Raw genomic sequence first — 18,247 nt, 5'->3', positions numbered from 1 at the left:
CTTTCGAGACTTAACCATCCAGTCTACCAAGTACCAAGTGGTCCTAAGTTCTAGTGCTGATGAGCAGCGATGGTGCCTCCCGCTTAGTTTCGGGGGTGATTCCGTCCCTGGAGTTGGCGTCGGAATCTGCTTCCGGTTCCTGGAATCGGGCACATCCCGATGTCCTTTTGTTTTTTTTTTTCTTGCCCTTCTTCTCCTTCTTTTCCTTTTTGACCTTTAGAAAGGGGATGTTTGGTTATTGGCTTGGGTTTGCTGCTGACAGGTAATTTTTGGGGCTTAGATGAATAACCTGCATGGCATCGTATGGGAAGGGGGGAGGAGTTTGTTTTTGTGATAATGATGATGGAGAGAGAGAGATTATTGCCATGGGAGGAGAAGAAGAAGATCGATCATTATGCTTGTCCTCGGGGCAAGACGGATGTGGGTTTTGGGACTTTTGTGAGATGTTCATGAGGTCTCTCCTTGTAGATAGAGAGACTCACAACAGATAGAGAGATGATGTACTCTGTAAGTAGTACTATTGCTAGTTTCTAGTTAGATAGTAGCACATCCACGCAGTTAATATTTATTGATCAGTAGTCGCCATGGCCTGTCCTGCCTGTCCGGCGTCTATCTACTATCTATCTGCTTTATTTTTAATTTTTTTCTTTCTCGTCCTTGCAGCGGTTAACTAGCCTTGATGATTTCCCCCGGTTCCTTGTTTCTGAGACATTGCTAGGTATCTAGTAGCAATTGGAGCCCGGCTGAGTGCATGTGAAGCTGAGTGTGAGGGTAAGAGTGTGTGTTGGCGCTGAAGAATTCAAGGTAAGGTAAGAGGGAATAATCCAGTTTCAGCTTCCATCATCCATCCTGTCATCCCCATCATACTCCATCAATCAATCAATCAATCATCCTTTCCTCCAACCCACACCCACTCTTCCAATTCTATCTATCCACACACCTCCCTCTCTTCCCACCCCTTCAAACATGCCACATTCTTCTCATCTGCGAGGCTCTGCTGAGCTCATCAGGGCTGCAGATCTCGGGGGCGGCAAAGAAAGATGACTACTGTATGAGAAGAAGAAGAACAAGAATAATCCACCGGATCAGGGGATAAGGGAGGGAGCGAGATTCAATTATTGGCCAAGCCATGCCGCGCCCGCCCCCTTCTTGAGGGAGGATGGATGGATGGATGGATGCGCTGGGCTTTCTGCCCCCATCCGCTGTGATCAGTTGCTACCCTCTACGGTTTCCTGCCGATTCGGAGGTAGAAGGACGGAGAGGGGGGCGAAGGAGCAGGGAATTGATGGAAAGAGAATTGAGAATGAGAGAGGGAGGGAAAGAAGGAGGGAGAGAGAGAGAGAGAGAGAGGCTGATACGATCTGATCTCAGACTCGAGAAATCGAATGATGGTGTTGTTGTTTCTCTTTCTGCCCCCTCCCTCCCTTCTATCTCCCTCTTTCTCTTTCTCATTCTCTGCCCTCGAAAGTGATGCCCGTCAGGATGGGGGTCAACTACTTCCCTCTTTAGCTTATAACACCACAGCACCTTGCTCTTGCTCTACTATCTACTTGTTTCTTTTCGTTCTGGATCATCGGGACCCAAGCCATCAAGCTGCTAACTAACCTCGACTGTACTAGGGGCTTAAGGTTTAATCCAGAGTCGGCCGCACAACAAATCGCCGTTCGATTCGAGGCTCACCGCCGCAATTTGGGAAGAGAGTCCCTGCCGTGCCTTTACTTTTTTTTGACTTTTTTTTTTGCTTTTCCCTCTCGTGCAGTTCTTCAACGGGGGTCTTCAGGGATTAGGAAAAAGACGAAACCGAGAAAAGAAAATATTTCAGAAACAGCAATTGATTCGATCGTCTCTCCGTTAGGCCGTTATTGCATCATATCGTCATCTTGTTGTGCTTGTCGGTAAGCCAAATTCGACGTTCTTCTCTGTTGCGCTCTTCTTCAATGGAACTTACCGATCCTTTTCCTGTCCTCCCCACAAACCGAACCAGTCCGTGTTCGCTGACTTAGCCTCTGCCTACTGCTCCTCTGCTACTGCTACTGCTCTGCTCTGCTTTGCTTGTCTGGTTCTCACTCAACTCACTCACTCATCCTCTCTCTCTTCCTTTAGTAAACTACTAGTGTCTTTCCTCTCCCCCGAAAGTCACCGACCGATCTGTTCAACAGCAGCTATCCTTCCCTACCTTCCCTCCTCTCCTCTGCTCTCCACCTCCACTCCCGCGGCCTTGCTTCAGACCGTCCCTTCTTCTGGCGCTTCCATCCTGCCAGCTCCCGGGGAATTGGTCGGGAATTGATTGGCATTGAGACCGATGTAACGGATCGCGTGTTGCTGCCCTTGCTCTCCCAGCACTTCCTCCCCGCCCACCCCCCTCAAAGGGAGTCCAGTCCACCTCCTTCCCTCCTCCCACCTCCCCCCATTCCCCAATCTGCTTAATTCAATTCAAATTATCGGCGCGCATTGAACCTGAATCCACCGTCCACTCGATACCCTCACCGAGACTCAACCCTTCATCTGTCGCAGCATTCGGATCGGGTTTAGTCTACGTTCCAGCTTCGACCACTGATTCCGCCCCACGATCAGACAATATAATTGTTGGCTTAGAAGTTACCGGAAGCCTATCGGAGTCGACTCTTTCATTTTCGCATCGAATCATACTCTTTCAATCGCCGAATCCGCGGCTACCGTTCCAATGCGGCCCCAGTAAGCTCCGCCCCGAACTTTCTATTCCACTACAAACAACCGATCGGAGGTCGCCGCAGTCGCTAACATACTGGATTTATCATAGACGGGAATACCATATCGTCGTTTTAGGTGCTGGTGGGTACATACTTCTGTGACAGACTATGAGAAAGGATCACCGCTGACCATCGGTCGTTGTCGGCGCAATAGGAGGTGTGGGAAAGAGCTGTCTTACTGGTATGCTCCTGGTCGCATATACTTGTCGGGTTCTCTGTCATGGTCGCTGATGCTGGGTAGCTCAATTCGTGCAAAATGTCTGGATTGAGAGTTATGACCCGACAATCGAGGATTCATACCGGAAGCAGATCGACGTGGATGTGAGTTTGGCTTCGTCCTTGTCTGGAGATGGTCACTGACATTTCTAGGGCCGGCAATGTATTTTGGAAATGTATGTGTTGTGCGCAGCGCATTTATTCCATAGCGCAATTACATCACTACGGGTAGTGGAGATAGCTGACTGTTGTATCCAGACTGGACACTGCAGGAACAGAACAGTTCAGTAAGTCTCCGTGGACACGGTCGCATTCAATTTCTCTAATACTAACATCTTCTTAGCGGCCATGAGGTAAACAATGCGCCCACCCTGGACCCCCTCCCCCCCGCCCACTTATACGGGACGTTACCAACCGTTGCCATTTCGGGCCCCCTGCTGACGTTGGATCGCATTCCAGAGAGTTGTACATGAAACAAGGCCAAGGGTTTCTGCTCGTATTCTCGATTACGAGCATGTCCTCGCTGAACGAGTTGTCCGAGCTCCGCGAACAAATAATCCGCATCAAGGAGGATGAGAAAGTTCCCATCGTCATTGTGGGCAACAAATCCGACCTGGAAGAGGACCGCGCCGTTCCACGCGCGCGCGCCTTCGCCCTCTCCCAAACCTGGGGAAACGCTCCTTACTACGAAACGTCGGCCCGTCGACGAGCCAACGTCAACGAAGTCTTCATTGACCTCTGCCGACAGATCATCCGAAAGGACTTGCAAGGAAACTCCAAGGGCTCCGACTCGGATCGCAAACGGGAAGGTGGCAATCGGCAGGACCGTCGAAAGGACAAAAAGCGCCAGACCCGGCGTAAGGGACCCTGCGTGATCCTATAATTAGTCCTACTCGCGACCTTTCCCCGACACGACGAACGTACCACCAAATAAACGAGAGCAAGCGCATGGGCTAGCCCCCTGACCACTTACTATCTTATATCGCTCACCATTACGCACATGACTTTACCCACTGCTCACTGCACATACCCCGTCTACAAAGCCTGTCTAATGTCGAAACACCTACTACTATTACCACTTACTACTACTACTTATTCACCCACCCCTTACCTGACTTTATCCTATGCCATGTTTCATCATACGCCTGTCCACGTGCTCCCACGATAGATATATGTGACTTATAGCCTCGAATATTTTGTTTTCTTATACTTATCTTCTCCTATTGCTATGTCCTACATTACCACATTTGTGACTTTTACGCCGGAGGAATGGAAAAATGTAAATTTCTTGATCTCTTTTATTATTCTACCACTTTGGATGCTTCTCTTGTGCAAAATGCAAACAGCGAGATTTTCTTTCTTTGTAACTTTCTTGCTTTCAGGATGTTGATTGCGAGAGAAAAGAAGCAGAATCAAAATTGGATAGATTGCTCTACAGCGATAAGAAGAGAGCTGAGATGACTGACCCCAATTGGTTTTCAATATAGATATATGTTGATTTCTTCTATGTTTATTTGTGTTATTAATGGACTCTTGGACAGCTTGTAAGCTGTATTGTTTCATTTATAGGGGGTGGTGAAGAGAGGAACCACTCAGTAGTATAGAAGAAAATATGTCCCCGGATAGAATGTATCTACTACATCGATATACACTAGATGTTCAGGAAAATCAATAACAGTTATATAAGCGAAGACATAGAGCCAGGAGTCAGAGTTCGTTTCCGGGGCTGAAGAATGGCAGTATCATCATTCATTATAGGTCATGTTATCCCTGCATAAGTACAGCATTAGACACAAGAGAGATAGAAAGCCGGACGTCCGTCTTGTTGCTTTTGATACGATGTTACTGCGACCATGTAGTAGAAGAACATGGCTCGCTCGCTCGCTTGCTCTGCGCCGGTGTAGAATAGCTAGCTAGCTAGTAGCTAGCTACCTTACTCACTGGATCAAAGATATCAGTCAACTGATTTGACTCTTGTCGTAGGCTTAGTTTTAGTATTAGTAACCCATGGTGTCGTGTCGTCAGTGCGTTTCGGACCAGGCCTTGAATGAAGCCTTAGGCTCTCATCCAATGCGCCCAGCAGCTCTGGTATTGATTAGCATCAGGAGGAAACTCCATAGTGATGATACTGTATGGTTACTGATAGTGATGGCGCTTGGATGTTTTTGAGCTGTTGATGATGATGATGACCTGTCTGGTCGTATGGCTTGTCTGGGAATAATTTCGCGCGGCTCTCTGTATTGGCCGCATCTATACCAGATAAACTACCGTCTTATTTGATGTACTATCTTCAATAGCTTCCTTTGAAAACTACGCCTACTCCTATGCGACGGGAGGTAGATAGTACTATATCTGGCTCAGTACTAACGTGAGCGCCCCATTCAGCCGATGAGATGTGCGGCGGGGTGCTAATAGCTGATCCTGATAGCCTGATTCATCGCCGCAGGTTGAGGGGGTCTATGCAGCTAATACTTCAACTAGTATGTATAGAGTAAGCTTTATCCTAAGGTGAAGGTATATAGCAATGACGCATGTGGTAAGCCGTGATATTGACCAAACATTAGAGAAGATGTAATTCTTGCGGGGGTTCCTTCCTCAAGGTTGTGTGGCCTTGCTAGGGTCTCAACTAGACTGGCTTCTGTTAGGACTTTAAGGCAATTATGTTCGAAGAGAATGAGGAAGAGACTCAGGAACTCATCTGCCGCAAGATACTTATCAAATGTCGTCATTTATATTGACTAGTGCTGTCAGCTTTACTGCTTAGTATCTCCGACACCCAAGGAATTCGACTACCGTGTGGTTACATTATTTAGTACGTGTAGTAAGTATAGTATTTGTATCATGCAGTATTTTGATTAAGTAGAAGCAATTTATTTTCCATTGATCGAAGTAGTCCTTACCTGAAGAGGTCATATAAAATGAGAGAGGACATAAGAATTTCAAATTGAGCAACGCATCAACACTACCTCACTAGTAAGCCCGGAGATCTCGGGATCAAGATTTAATAGCATAAGTCCGCCGATACGTCTCATCGATCCTTTCTAAGTAGTATGTTCCCGGTGCAAGGGAAGCTATGTCGCCAGATGGGGTGTAGTTGTTGCTTCCGTAGGCTTTTAGTCGAAGTGCGCAGGCCTGGTTATACAAGGTATTAGTATAGGGCAACTAATGGAAACGTTGTATGAGTCTGTTAACTTACCTCTTCATATTCCTCCGGGGTAGCGACATGTCTCTGCTTTAGACGATTCATGAGATCGATTTTCTCAACCATGGGGGCTAAATCGCCTGTTACTTTCAAGGCGAAGAGGGTGCTGGCTAGACCGCTTCCGTACTTTATTCATAACATTCGTTAGAACCGAATGATGCTATATAGTAGTTGAATCTGGGGAAAAGGCTGACTTACACTGAACATGCCAATAGTCTTCCCCTGTGCAGAAGCAAGATTGATATTACTGATCAGGCTGATAAGTGAGCAATAAAGACTGCCTGTGTACATGTTTCCACACAAGGATGGGGCAGTGATGCATGGTTCAACGCGCTCTTTGAACTGGTTCTTTGTTAGAGCTACGAGCGCTTTCTCTAGGCTCTTGTCTTTGAGGGATTCTTCGTAGGTCAGGGTGCGGAGCTCAGGCGGGATGTCGGTCAGGTCTGTGTCTGGTTTCGAGCTCGATTGATGTAGAAGATCGTTGTATTTGAGTCGACCATAGGACTTGCTCACTAGCTTGCAGTTTGGGGTATGGAAGGCCATGTAGTCGAAGAGGTCGAGGACATTTTCCAGACTCTTATTGTTCATGCTTCGGCGACGGAGGAGGTCCTTGTGACATCCATCCACGGCACGTATGTAGCAAGTGATCGATTCATGGCCATTAACGAGAGGAAACTCGGCTTTGAGGTCTGGTTTGTAGAAGTCGTATGTGTGCGTCATGTAGACACCTCTGACGCTATGATCCAGGGAGAGCAGTGCGTTGGGACCCACGAGCATGGCAACGCAGCCTGCGCCACCTGTAGGACGGGAGGAAGACTCCTTATAGAGGGCAATATCAGATGCCACGACGATGGCGTCCCGGCCGTCCCAGGACCGTGACTCGACCCAGTTGATGGCATTGAAGAGGGCGTTGGTTCCGCCGTAGCAGGCGTGAATAGTGTCAATACCTTCAATGCTCGTGTTGCCGGAGGGCTCGAACAGGGTTGTAAGGACGGACTTGATGGACTTGGCCTTGTCGATTAGGGATTCTGTGCCTACTTCGAGACGTCCGATGGAGTTGGGATCAATGCTGTATTTCTTCAGGAGGGAGGACACGGCTGTTAAGGCTAGAGAGCAGACATCTGAACAGTTGATTAATTAGGCCTCTTAGTACTTATAATACAGGATAGTGTATATATGGAGTATACCTTCTCTGTCGGTGCAGTAATTCATGCACTGGAGGCCTAGTCCGATGGTGTACTTGCCGGCGGAGACACCTTGGTATTGCTCGAAGAGGGTCTGATCCAGACACTGTTTAATTCAGGTAATCAGACAGGCTCTTAGACGATAAAGAGTTGAAGTACCTGGGCTGGGACATAGATCTCCATGGCCTTGATGCCAACATTCTCTGGGTAGGATGCCATGGTGCGAATGATATCAGTTATGAAGGCAAACTGAAGCTGTGTTGGGATGAAGATGTCGGACTGGAGACCTGAGATGCAATAGACCAATGCCCCCTTTTATAACTATTTCCCGCTGCTGCCTATTTGCTTCAGTATGTGTTGAAGCAGTCGTAAGTGGGTATGAAGTGGCTGTGAGTTTCTAGCCCCCCAGTGCGTTCACACCGGTAACATCATAGGCATGAGCAAGGACATGATGAGTTGCTCGGACCACGTAGTAAGAACTAAGCTGAAACAGCAGGATTGTATTGGCTGAAAGAGCTCTTGCCCGAGCTACTAGCTGAATCCTATATTCACCGTTGTAGACATAGGATGAAGAGTACGGCGTATATCAGGTCCTGAGTATGGGCATGTCAGGTGCACCAATAACTGTTGGCAAACCGTACAGCGGGTCTCCTAGTGAGATTCCTTATCGGTTAGCTTGCTTCTTCTGATCGTCATGGAGCCGGATGAATGGATGTGAAAACCTGCTGGTCTGTTGTGTACTTTGCCATGTCATTGAAATCTGAGAGGTTATTGGCAAGCACCAAATTGACGGCCACTGGCACCGTGGGTAGCAATGGCCAAATACGAATCTGTCGAACACGAGGATTCAACTTTGTTCAATCAATTGATGAGGATATGTTGTGACTGCGGTGTTTGCCATGTATACAAGCGACAAAAGCAGCAGTAGAACCGGGCCACGGCTGCGGTGAGGCCTAAGTGCTGAGGCGTCACTAAACCACATGATCTACATCTTCAGCGACTAATCACTTCCGTTGTAAGATCAATATCTGGCCTGATGATCAGTTGATTGGCAATGGGCTGCTAGTGGTATGCACGGATCACCGTAATGCCTGCATGGCAAACCAACGCTCGGAGATGAAATCATCTCTATAGATCACATTCATGTTGATTACTATCCAAGTTACCTTACTAGCACTTCAATTTTAACTGTGTTTCCGTAAATGAAAGAAGCTCGTATGGCACACATAGCTTATCGAACGCCACTCTTTTATAATAAAGTGTTACATCGCGAGGGACAACAGATCTGTTAGTTGTTTTTAGGGCCGGAGCAAATCACTGAATTATGACGCGCTTATGCCACTATCGTATCCTGTTTCATTCCAACTGAAGCACCTCACATCCGGAACACCCCAAAACGGGTCTGCACATCATCTACCTTTCCACCCACAGCAGCTGCCAGCCCCAGACCAAGGAAGCGTCTCGTCTGTGCGGGAGGAATGACGCCGTCATCCCACAGTCGTGCAGAGGAGAAGACTGCCTCTGACTCACGATCAATCCGAGCCTTGAGGTCCGGATCAGCTGTCCGCCCTACAGCTTCCATGACAGCTGAGAGTTGTTCCGAGCCCATGACACCGATCTTGGCGTTGGGCCACATGAATAAAAGACGCGGAGAGTAAGCACGGCCACTGCGAGCGTAGTGAGTAAATAATAGGAGGAAGGACATAATGTCTGGTCGAACACTTACCACATTCCATAGTTGCCCGCGCCAGCGCTGGAACCAAATACGACTGTAAATTTAGGGACGTCTGCGCAGGCTACAGCGGTAACGAGCTTTGCGCCGTTCTTTGCAATGCCGCCCTTTTCAGCATCTGCGCCGACCATGAAGCCGGAAATATTCTGGAGGAAGACCAGAGGGATTTTGCGTTGCGCGCAGAGCTCGATGAAGTGCGCTCCTTTCAGGGATGATTCGGAGAAAAGAATACCGTTGTTGGCCACGATACCGACTTGATGCCCAAAGATACGAGCAAATCCGGTCACAAGGGTCGTGCCGTAGTCCCGCTTGAATTCGGCAAACTCACTGCCATCGACAATACGGGCGATGACTTCGTGGACAGGGATTTGGCGCCGGAGGTTGGTGCCCACGATGCCGTTGAGTTCCGTTGGGTCGTACAGGGGCTCTCTGATGACATCACTGGGAATGTCCTTGAGAGGAACGGTTGTTTTGGGGTAGTTGAGGTTTGAAATAGACCTCCGGGCGAGAACAATGGCATGCGCATCGTCAACAGCAAGATAGTCTGTTACACCTGAGATTGTGCTATGGAGTTGACCGCCGCCAAGGTCCTCTGCGGAGACTTCCTCGCCTGTAGCAGCTTTGACGAGAGGAGGGCCGGCCAAAAAGATAGTACCCTGGTTCTCGACAATGATCGTCTCGTCGCTCATAGCCGGGACGTAGGCTCCACCAGCTGTGCAGGGACCCATGACGACGGAGATTTGTGGAATGCCCAGGGAGCTCATGCGGGCCTGGTTGAAGAAGATGCGGCCGAAGTGTTCCTTGTCTGGAAAGACATCTGCTTGGTGGGGAAGATTTGCACCGCCAGAGTCCACGAGGTAGAGGCAGGGAAGCTTGTTTTCTTGAGCAATTGCTTGCGCGCGGAGGTGCTTCTTGACCGTAATGGGGTAGTATGTGCCTCCCTTGACTGTGCTGTCATTAGCAACAATCATACAGGTGACACCTTCGACCGTTCCAATGCCTGTTATGATGCCACCTGCGGGGACGTCGTCCGAGTAGACTTCATGGCCGGCGAGTGGAGAGAGCTCCAGGAATGAGGTGCCTGGATCAATGAGCGCGGTAACTCTGTCGCGAGGGAGCATTTTCCCTCTTGCGATGTGTTTGTCCTTGGCTTTCTGCGGCCCTCCTTGGGAAATTGTGCTGTGGAGACTGGCCATCCGGTCGAGGAGCTCCTGCATTTGCTGGGCATTCTCCTTGAAATCTGAGGATGACGTGTCCACTGCTGTGGGAAGAGCCGATATGGCGGATGCATGATGAGGATGCGTATAGCTGGCAACGGATCTAGAGAATGCAAGGAAAGGCGTTCTCGTCGAGGGTTGTCGCACGGGTAGACAGCGGGAGGGAAGGGCGGGTTGTTTGGATCGCAAGCTCCGCAGGAGCGGAGACGGAGCACGCATTGCGGGGATGTTGGAGCTGGATGATCTGGGGATACTCGGGGGTGTAGACAAGAACGTATTTAAGATTATGACTTATATGCAGACTACACCATGGCCGGCGCAAGCCGAAGAAAGTACACGAGGTATTCTTGTAGTCGGCAGTGGAGGAAGACGATTGCAGACGCCGAAATGGCCGAAGCAGGCAAGCTGCAGGTGACTTTGCCTGCCTTGAGAAGTGCGGAGAAGGGCGGCGATGATTGCCGCGGGTAACCGTGCTCATCCCCGTGTTTATCAATTAGTATGCACGCCGTCATCCGAGGATGCATGATTCCGCCCGTCCTAGCTGCCAACCTCTCTTCTTCTTACTCTCAATTTGTGCCATTCATCGCTGAAGAGTTTTACCAATTGCCTCCCAGTGTGTGTGTTCAACGCCATGGCTACATTCCAGAAATTCCCCTTCTTCGTCCGCCAGTCCTCTCGGACTCTGGCTCGGTGCAGGAAACCCCTCATCCAGCCCCCCGCACTACGCACTTTAGTGATGAAACACCCCAAGGACTTCGTCCCTCCCACAGAAGAAGACCTGTTAGAGCTTCGTGAGCGTGTACAGGAGTTTACAAGTATGTAGATTGTCCCGCCAGATGATGTGCTCGGCATATACTGACTCCCGTTTGCGAATCAAGGGCGCGAAATTCCCGAAGAAGTTGCCGCGCAGACCGACGCCCAGAATGAGTTTCCTGCAGAGATGTGGAAAAAGCTGGGCGAAGCTGGGTGAGTATTCATATTATATGTAAACAATAGATATCAGTTCTGATTCCATCAGGTTCCTTGGTATTACAGCCAACGAAGAGTACGGTGGGCTAGGGATGGGATACCAGGCTCATTGCGTCGTCATGGAGGAGATCAGTCGCGCATCTGGTATGGATCCCATTGAATGGCTAGCCAAGTGTAAACTAACCTGCTTTCTTAAACAGGAAGCATTGCCCTCTCCTACGCCGCACACTCCCAGCTTTGTGTCAACCAGCTCTCCCTCAATGGAACCCCCGAGCAAAAGGAGCGATTCCTTCCTGGTCTCCTATCAGGCGAAAAGGTCGGCGCCCTAGCAATGTCTGAGCACTCTGCAGGATCAGACGTGGTTAGCATGAAGACAACAGCCAAGGCCGTTGATGGTGGATTCCTATTGAACGGTACCAAGATGTGGATTACCAACGTGAGTTTGCAATGCCTCCTCCCTATCAAACGAAGCACCAGACCTAACCTGGGCGTACCTCTCAACCATCAGGGCCCCGACGCAGACTTCATCGTCGTCTACGCAAAGACCGAACCCGAGAAAGCCTCCAAGGGCATCACAGCCTTTGTAGTAGAGAAAACATTCAAGGGATTCTCCTGCGCCCGCAAACTAGACAAATTAGGCATGCGCGGTTCCAACACCGGCGAGCTTGTTTTCGAAGATGTCTTCGTACCCAAGGAGAATGTTCTCGGAGAAGTCAACCGCGGTGTCAAGGTCCTAATGGAGGGCTTGGATCTGGAGCGTCTTGTACTTAGCGCTGGTCCGTTGGGGTACGTTCTCCAATTCTCCGTGCCATCCCTACGTCGTCCACACAAATTACTAACATATACCAGTATCATGCAAGCTGCTCTCGACCTCGTCCTCCCTTACACCCACGTCCGCAAGCAATTCGGTATGCCCATCGCCCACAACCAGCTGATCCAGGGTAAGCTGGCAGACATGTACACCAAGCTTGCGGCATCCCGTGCCTACACGTACGCCACGGCCCGACAGATTGATAATTCGGCTGCGGAAGGATCTGGGGCTTTGATCCGGACGCAGGATTGTGCCGGCGCGATCCTCTATGCAGCGGAACGGGCGACGGAGTGTGCGCTGGATGCGATCCAGCTGATGGGTGGAAATGGGTACATCAATGAGATTCCTGCGGGACGGTTACTACGCGATGCGAAGCTGTATGAGATTGGGGCTGGGACGAGTGAGATTAGACGCATGGTGATTGGGCGTGCGTTCAATCGGGAATACGCATAGATTCCGTGCTACATATACCAGCGATACCTACCTGATCTATCTGATTGACCGGCTACGGGTTAGATGACAAGGATGTAACAAGTTGTATGTTCGTGTTCTCATGTACTCATTTCTATACACAGTGAAATCAATTACTTCTTGTTTCTGGCCGATCTCCGCACCGGACCTGATGGCGCGGGATTAGGGGCTTTGGCCTCGCCGACTTTCTGGGTTGCGACGCGTTTCGATCTCGTCTTACTGGTTGCTTCAGGGACAGGTTCGCTTTCTTCTTCAGCCTTGCGCTTGCGGCCTCTTGTTGCTGGCTTGTCTGCCGATGCAGCGGCGACACCGTTTGGTTTCGACTTGGGCACCTCAAGAGAGTCAGACGGCTTTATACCATCAGGAAGGTCCTGAGTACCTTCCGTAGTTCCAGTCTCAACCATGTCCGTGTCACCGCCAGCAGCAGGCACGTCTTCCAGCGTACCATTGCCATTTCCGCTTGACATATCCACCTCCACTCCATCCTCAATATCTGCATCCTCGCCCTCGTCTGCTTCTAGATCCTCGGCACCATACAAATCCACCACTTCCGGTGCACCAGTTCCTCTCCGTCCCGCGACGTCTTTTCTAACCCTGGCTCTTCCAATCGCGGGGTTCGAATTGCGGAATACCTCCCGCCAATTCTTCAACAACGCGACCTTCTCTCCCTCTCCTGGCTCATGCAGCGCAATTTTCAGATCGTCAGCGGGGCTTTTCCACACCACACCCTGGAATGCTGCGATATCGAACAGACCCTTGGAGGGGTGCTTCCAACTGCGTTTCGTGGGCGGAATACCCGCGGAGAGGGTCTTTTGGGCTAGAAGGGCGTTGAGGGCACGTTGACGTCGGACTGCGGTCGGGTCTTGGTCGTAGTAATCGTCGGAAAGATCGTCCCAGTCGCTGAAGAATTCTTCGGCTTCGAGGGCCGGATCGTCATAGAAGATCAAGTCATTTGTTGCGGTTGCTGTCGCCGCGAGATCGTCCTATAGTATATTGCTGTGTTAATTTGGGGTCATCTGAAGGGATTGGGGTGCGACAGAGGTAGAAGAGGTTGAAGAAAAAAGGGGGTGGAGACGTACAGCGACAGTAGGATCGGGTTCTTCTACCCAGAAGATGTCTTCGTCATATTCATCATAGAAGTCTTCGTCATCAGACATGGTTGCCGATGTAAGTAAGTATTAATGTGGTGAGGGTGGTGAAAATGTAAGCAAAAATCGGGGATGTGGCCGATAGAGAATGAATAGGAAAGTAAACGATCGCACAACACAGCAAACAGAAGAGAGAGTTCAAGACAAAATCCAATGGAAAGCGCTGCAACAGGCGACCACTTCAACAGAATTAAGGGTAGATAAACTCGAAGCGCAGATCAAAAGCCACTCCTCAGGCACGGCGCAGGACGTGATGCAATGGTCTGGCTGGCTGGAATCTTGAAAAAACCGGCGGGTGGATCTCACCCGTCACGTGCCCGCTGCTTCCCCGCAGCTGCGCTTTGCGTCGGCTGAAGGGGTGCGTTGCAGCGCCGTACAAGAAGCTCGGCTGGGGGAGCTTGGTGTCATTCCAAATCCATGTCACTCGTACTTTTGGATATGCTAGCTGCTTTATGAACGTGCCCTTTCCCTGTGGTGTTGGATCATCTTTCGTGGCCTCAACTGATCAGCCGCCTCTCTTACAATGCCGCTCTCCTCTCTTCTCCGCACTTCGTCCCGCCTGGGGCCGCCGGTAGTTCGAAGGTTCAGAAGAGCGGCCTCCACTGTGTCCACCACGACGCCCAAGGCCGAGAAATCACTGGACTCTATTTTAATCGCGAATCGAGGAGAAATTGCGCTGTGCGTCTGAGCCCTGAGTGAAGATTTCTGGTAGTTTTGTTGATTGTCAGTACTAAGATGGAGTGATCTGTTGCAGTCGCGTTGGACGGACCGCTGCTCAACACGGAATCCGAGTAACGACGCTCTACACCGATCCCGATAGCAAGGCTCAACATGCGCTGAGCTCGCCATTTGCCTTTAACTTAGGATCCGTCTCCGCTTACCTCGATGGAGATCGAATTATTGAGATTGCCAAGAAGGAAGGCTGCCAAGGGATACACCCCGGTTACGGCTTCGTGAGTGCTGTCGTTACACACAAGCTGCGAAGATACTAATATTTCCAATCCCGTTTCAGCTGAGTGAGAATGCGGCATTTGCGCGGAAATGTACGGAAGCTGGATTGGTCTTCATTGGACCTCCTTGGAAGGCTATCGAAGACATGGGTGACAAGAGGTAACATGATGAACGTACACTTGTGAGCATAGGCTGACAGTCATAAGTCAATCCAAGAAGATCATGACTGCTGCTGGAGTACCGTGCGTACCCGGTTATCATGGCGACAACCAGGATGTCAACTTCCTTGAAGCCGAGGCCGACAAGATCAAGTACCCCGTGCTGATCAAGGCAATCAAGGGCGGCGGCGGAAAAGGAATGCGCATCGCTCATACCAAAGCCGACTTCCAGGCACAGCTGCAGTCTGCCAAATCGGAGGCTATGAATTCATTCGGGGATGATCATGTACTGGTGGAGAAGTACATTACCACACCCCGCCACATTGAAGTGCAAGTCTTTGCAGACAAGCAAGGCAACGCTGTTGCTCTGGGAGAGCGGGACTGTAGTATACAAAGAAGACACCAGAAGATCCTTGAGGAGTCGCCTGCTCCGCACCTTCCCGATGCAACAAGAAAAGATATCTGGGCAAAAGCCCGATCTGCTGCGTTGGCGGTTGGCTACGAGGGTGCCGGTACCGTGGAGTTCATCTTCGACAATGATACTGGCGAGTTCTTCTTCATGGAGATGAACACTAGACTCCAGGTGGAGCATCCCGTCACCGAAATGGTTACCGGTCAGGATCTTGTGCACTGGCAGCTCAAAATCGCGGAAGGCGCCCCACTTCCCCTAACCCAGGAAGATGTGGAGGCTTTTATGGCCAGTCGCGGTCATGCTATCGAAGCTAGGATTTACGCTGAGAACCCTGACCAGGGTTTCATTCCAGACTCCGGCACTTTGTTGCATGTCCGTACTCCCGCCGCTACTGATGATGTGAGGATAGACGCCGGATTCGTCGCAGGCGACGATGTCTCGGCACATTATGATCCCATGATCGCAAAATTGATTGTGCGGGGCAACACTCGCGAAGAGGCGATCCGCAAACTTGCGAATGCATTAGAGGAGTATGAAGTGGCGGGTCCAATCACGAACATCGAGTTCCTGAAAACGGTCTGCAGAAGTCCTGATTTCATTAGCGGGAATGTGGAGACCGGCTACATTGAGAAACATCGCGAGGAGCTATTCACACGGGAGGCAATTGAGCCCGAGGTGTTGGCCCAGGTGGCTCTGGCCTGTCTTCACCACGATTCAAACCCGGGAAGTGGAACGCAAGCCAACTTTGAAGGCTCTGCCGTTGGCTTTGGCCCAGGATACCAGGCACGACAGATTACGCTTGCAGAACTAACACCGGGAACAAAGAACGACTCCAAATTTGATGTTAGGGTGCAACAGACGGGTGACGACACATTCAACGTTGATGTTGGGGGCCGTTTATTCGAGCAAGTTGTAAGCCATCGTGATCCAGCTTCGAAAGTTGTAACCTCCTTCTTCCCTCACACACGCCTGGACACGACGGTGATCCGCGATGAGGACACGATCATCGCTTTTCAGCGCGGTACCCAATACCGCCTGACGATTCCACGCGCCAAGTGGATGGAGAAGGCGTTGGGAATGAAGGACGTCACGAACAGCGTTCTCGCACCGATGCCATGCAAGGTGCTGCGTGTGGAGGTAGAGGCAGGCGATGTGGTAGAAAAGGACCAGCCACTGGTGGTGATTGAGAGTATGAAGATGGAAACAGTCATTCGCAGCCCACAGAGGGGCACCATCTCCAAGGTGGTACATAGAGCAGGAGTAAGTCACGCGGCCCCTACCCATTCCCAGTCATGACCGCCAGCATCCCTGAAGATGACTACCTCGTCCCGAGACTGGGTCAACCTGAGCCTCGCCATGCTGGACCAGCCCGGGCTCGGCCTGCCAAGGGACATCTTGGTTCTCTCTTCAGCTCACAGGCATTGCTCCACTCCAGCTGTCAACGCGTATACTTCAATGCTGGCCATTGCTAACAGGTACTTTACAGGATCAATGTAAAAGCGGGACGCCGCTGGTTGAATTCGAGGAGGGCGGTGAGTAAGCGATACGTGGTTCAACTCAGACCATGTTGGGGTGACTAGAATCCGGGAACTTTGTGGCATGTACACCAGTGACTTGGATGTAATGTATGAGGTTACTGCCGTTTGAAGTACACAGTAGTGTGAGCACCTACTCCGATACTCATGGGAACAAGATCCAATAACATAATTGCAGCAAAGTGCTCCCCGACCGGGGAGGTGCTGAGCATGCTATATGGACATGTAACCAGAATATATGTTTTGAGCGGCCTTTTATGGTTAACTATCTGACATGTTGTAGCGAATTGACTACTTGCATACTCAATCTGTATAACCTTTTGTTTGCAACCGCACCATGCATCCCATACAGCGAAGAGAACTACGAGTCTAGACTCTACACAACACATTTGTACAATCTCACATCAGAGATGGGTCTCGAATCGAGCTAGCTGCGATCCCCGACCCATCAGTCCCCACACCGTACCCACCCGTCACTGTTACCGCACTCAGACCCGGACAAACTACTTTGTATACAGTAAATAGGTAGTGCACACATCACGAGTTGACCGATCAATTCAGCTGAGTAGTAGCAGTACTTTGTATCAAATATGCAGATGGTTTATAGCATGAAAGTAGCAGCATTCAGGCAGCCAGAATGTATTAGAGGATAGGGTTCTGTTGTGAGGTACTAACTTTCAATGTAAGTTTAGTCCTAACCATGGACGAAAAACTGGGGTAGAGCATATGGCTAGTGTTCCTGATTCCAAGTTTAGGATACTCAAACCAAAATCCAAACCATAGAGCAGAAATGCAATGAGCTCGAAAGTTGAGATATTGGTCATGTGGTTAGGTGAGATTAAAGACCCACATAATGTATACAAGGCATGCCGGTACTTGAGTAGCGCCTTGTAGCCCGACTAATTGAGTTTGACATCTCGCATCATCCGTAGTGGTTACTTCAGGTGCCCAATGCGCGCCGGGAGCTTCGGGACTCTCCCGGTGAGTGTGTTGAGAGGAGACAGTGTCTATGGGGTGGTCGAGCCTATAGCGCATGCCGATAAGAGACAAAATTCCTGTAGAGAAATGGAAGGAAAGTCAAAGAACCTTGACAAAGGTATCCTGATACCTGGGGTATTGATAACAGTGGCGTAGGGGCAAGTCACGCGGACTGCAAAGGAAGCTTGCAGCTCCAGTCGGGGAGCAGATCAGCGTCCGATCACTGCATGGCGATTGGGGCCTGGCCCTGGCTATCATCGGCGCCTGACATCACATTGAAACAAGTCAGAGAAAAATACAGAGTACACGAGCTGCAAAATACACTGTCACCACCACTTCCTGACAGCAAAGCTGATCTGACTGGTTTCTTCTCGCTATCCTTGGCAGAACCCAGTCTCTGCAACTCGCAGCTCTGCCTCTTCGGAGCCAATTCTATTATTGTCATGGATGTCCTGCTGAATCATCTACCGAAAGGTACTGCTTTCGGATTCTTCTTGACGTTTCTTTCGTTACTATCTCCGTGTTTTCCTGATT

General features: G+C 50.2%; 8 protein-coding genes across 8 annotated transcripts; 5 read left to right on the top strand and 3 right to left on the bottom strand.

Annotated features, from left to right (window-relative positions):
• Positions 1 to 1,159: 1,159 nt before the first annotated feature.
• On the top strand, positions 1,160 to 1,471 carry AKAW2_11776A (uncharacterized protein; the record flags this gene model as incomplete). Its single annotated transcript, XM_041684297.1, has 1 exon — positions 1,160 to 1,471. The coding sequence occupies one exon, from the start codon at positions 1,160 to 1,162 to the stop codon at positions 1,469 to 1,471; it is 312 nt and encodes a 103-aa protein (XP_041538496.1).
• A 1,212-nt stretch (positions 1,472 to 2,683) lies between these two features.
• RSR1_2 (Ras-related protein Rsr1) lies at positions 2,684 to 3,302 on the top strand (the record flags this gene model as incomplete). Its single annotated transcript, XM_041684296.1, has 7 exons — positions 2,684 to 2,694; positions 2,780 to 2,811; positions 2,884 to 2,910; positions 2,971 to 3,050; positions 3,099 to 3,121; positions 3,204 to 3,232; positions 3,289 to 3,302. The coding sequence occupies 7 exons, from the start codon at positions 2,684 to 2,686 to the stop codon at positions 3,300 to 3,302; spliced, it is 216 nt and encodes a 71-aa protein (XP_041538495.1).
• Positions 3,303 to 3,459: 157 nt separating this feature from the next.
• Positions 3,460 to 3,828, top strand: RSR1_1 (Ras-related protein Rsr1; the record flags this gene model as incomplete). The annotated part of the gene is made up of 1 exon (XM_041684295.1): positions 3,460 to 3,828. One exon carries the CDS (start codon positions 3,460 to 3,462, stop codon positions 3,826 to 3,828), a length of 369 nt encoding a protein of 122 aa, XP_041538494.1.
• Positions 3,829 to 5,939: 2,111 nt separating this feature from the next.
• AKAW2_11773S (uncharacterized protein) lies at positions 5,940 to 7,550 on the bottom strand (the record flags this gene model as incomplete). Its single annotated transcript, XM_041684294.1, has 5 exons — positions 5,940 to 6,077; positions 6,142 to 6,273; positions 6,346 to 7,268; positions 7,335 to 7,437; positions 7,491 to 7,550. 5 exons carry the CDS (start codon positions 7,548 to 7,550, stop codon positions 5,940 to 5,942), a joined length of 1,356 nt encoding a protein of 451 aa, XP_041538493.1.
• Positions 7,551 to 8,706: 1,156 nt separating this feature from the next.
• MCCC2 (putative 3-methylcrotonyl-CoA carboxylase, beta subunit (MccB)) lies at positions 8,707 to 10,499 on the bottom strand (the record flags this gene model as incomplete). Its single annotated transcript, XM_041684293.1, has 2 exons — positions 8,707 to 8,998; positions 9,058 to 10,499. 2 exons carry the CDS (start codon positions 10,497 to 10,499, stop codon positions 8,707 to 8,709), a joined length of 1,734 nt encoding a protein of 577 aa, XP_041538492.1.
• Positions 10,500 to 10,911: 412 nt separating this feature from the next.
• Positions 10,912 to 12,513, top strand: AKAW2_11771A (isovaleryl-CoA dehydrogenase; the record flags this gene model as incomplete). The annotated part of the gene is made up of 6 exons (XM_041684292.1): positions 10,912 to 11,095; positions 11,159 to 11,246; positions 11,299 to 11,393; positions 11,450 to 11,685; positions 11,758 to 12,035; positions 12,099 to 12,513. 6 exons carry the CDS (start codon positions 10,912 to 10,914, stop codon positions 12,511 to 12,513), a joined length of 1,296 nt encoding a protein of 431 aa, XP_041538491.1.
• Positions 12,514 to 12,644: 131 nt separating this feature from the next.
• On the bottom strand, positions 12,645 to 13,688 carry AKAW2_11770S (uncharacterized protein; the record flags this gene model as incomplete). The annotated part of the gene is made up of 2 exons (XM_041684291.1): positions 12,645 to 13,514; positions 13,611 to 13,688. The coding sequence occupies 2 exons, from the start codon at positions 13,686 to 13,688 to the stop codon at positions 12,645 to 12,647; spliced, it is 948 nt and encodes a 315-aa protein (XP_041538490.1).
• Positions 13,689 to 14,202: 514 nt separating this feature from the next.
• AKAW2_11769A (acetyl/propionyl/methylcrotonyl-CoA carboxylase subunit alpha) lies at positions 14,203 to 16,740 on the top strand (the record flags this gene model as incomplete). The annotated part of the gene is made up of 5 exons (XM_041684289.1): positions 14,203 to 14,357; positions 14,434 to 14,632; positions 14,692 to 14,789; positions 14,837 to 16,460; positions 16,687 to 16,740. 5 exons carry the CDS (start codon positions 14,203 to 14,205, stop codon positions 16,738 to 16,740), a joined length of 2,130 nt encoding a protein of 709 aa, XP_041538489.1.
• Positions 16,741 to 18,247: the final 1,507 nt, after the last annotated feature.

The sequence above is a fragment of the Aspergillus luchuensis genome, chromosome 1, assembly GCF_016861625.1.
Source record: "Aspergillus luchuensis IFO 4308 DNA, chromosome 1, nearly complete sequence".
Taxonomy (NCBI): Eukaryota; Fungi; Ascomycota; class Eurotiomycetes; order Eurotiales; family Aspergillaceae; genus Aspergillus; species Aspergillus luchuensis.
This window is presented reverse-complemented; position numbering and strand designations above follow the sequence as displayed.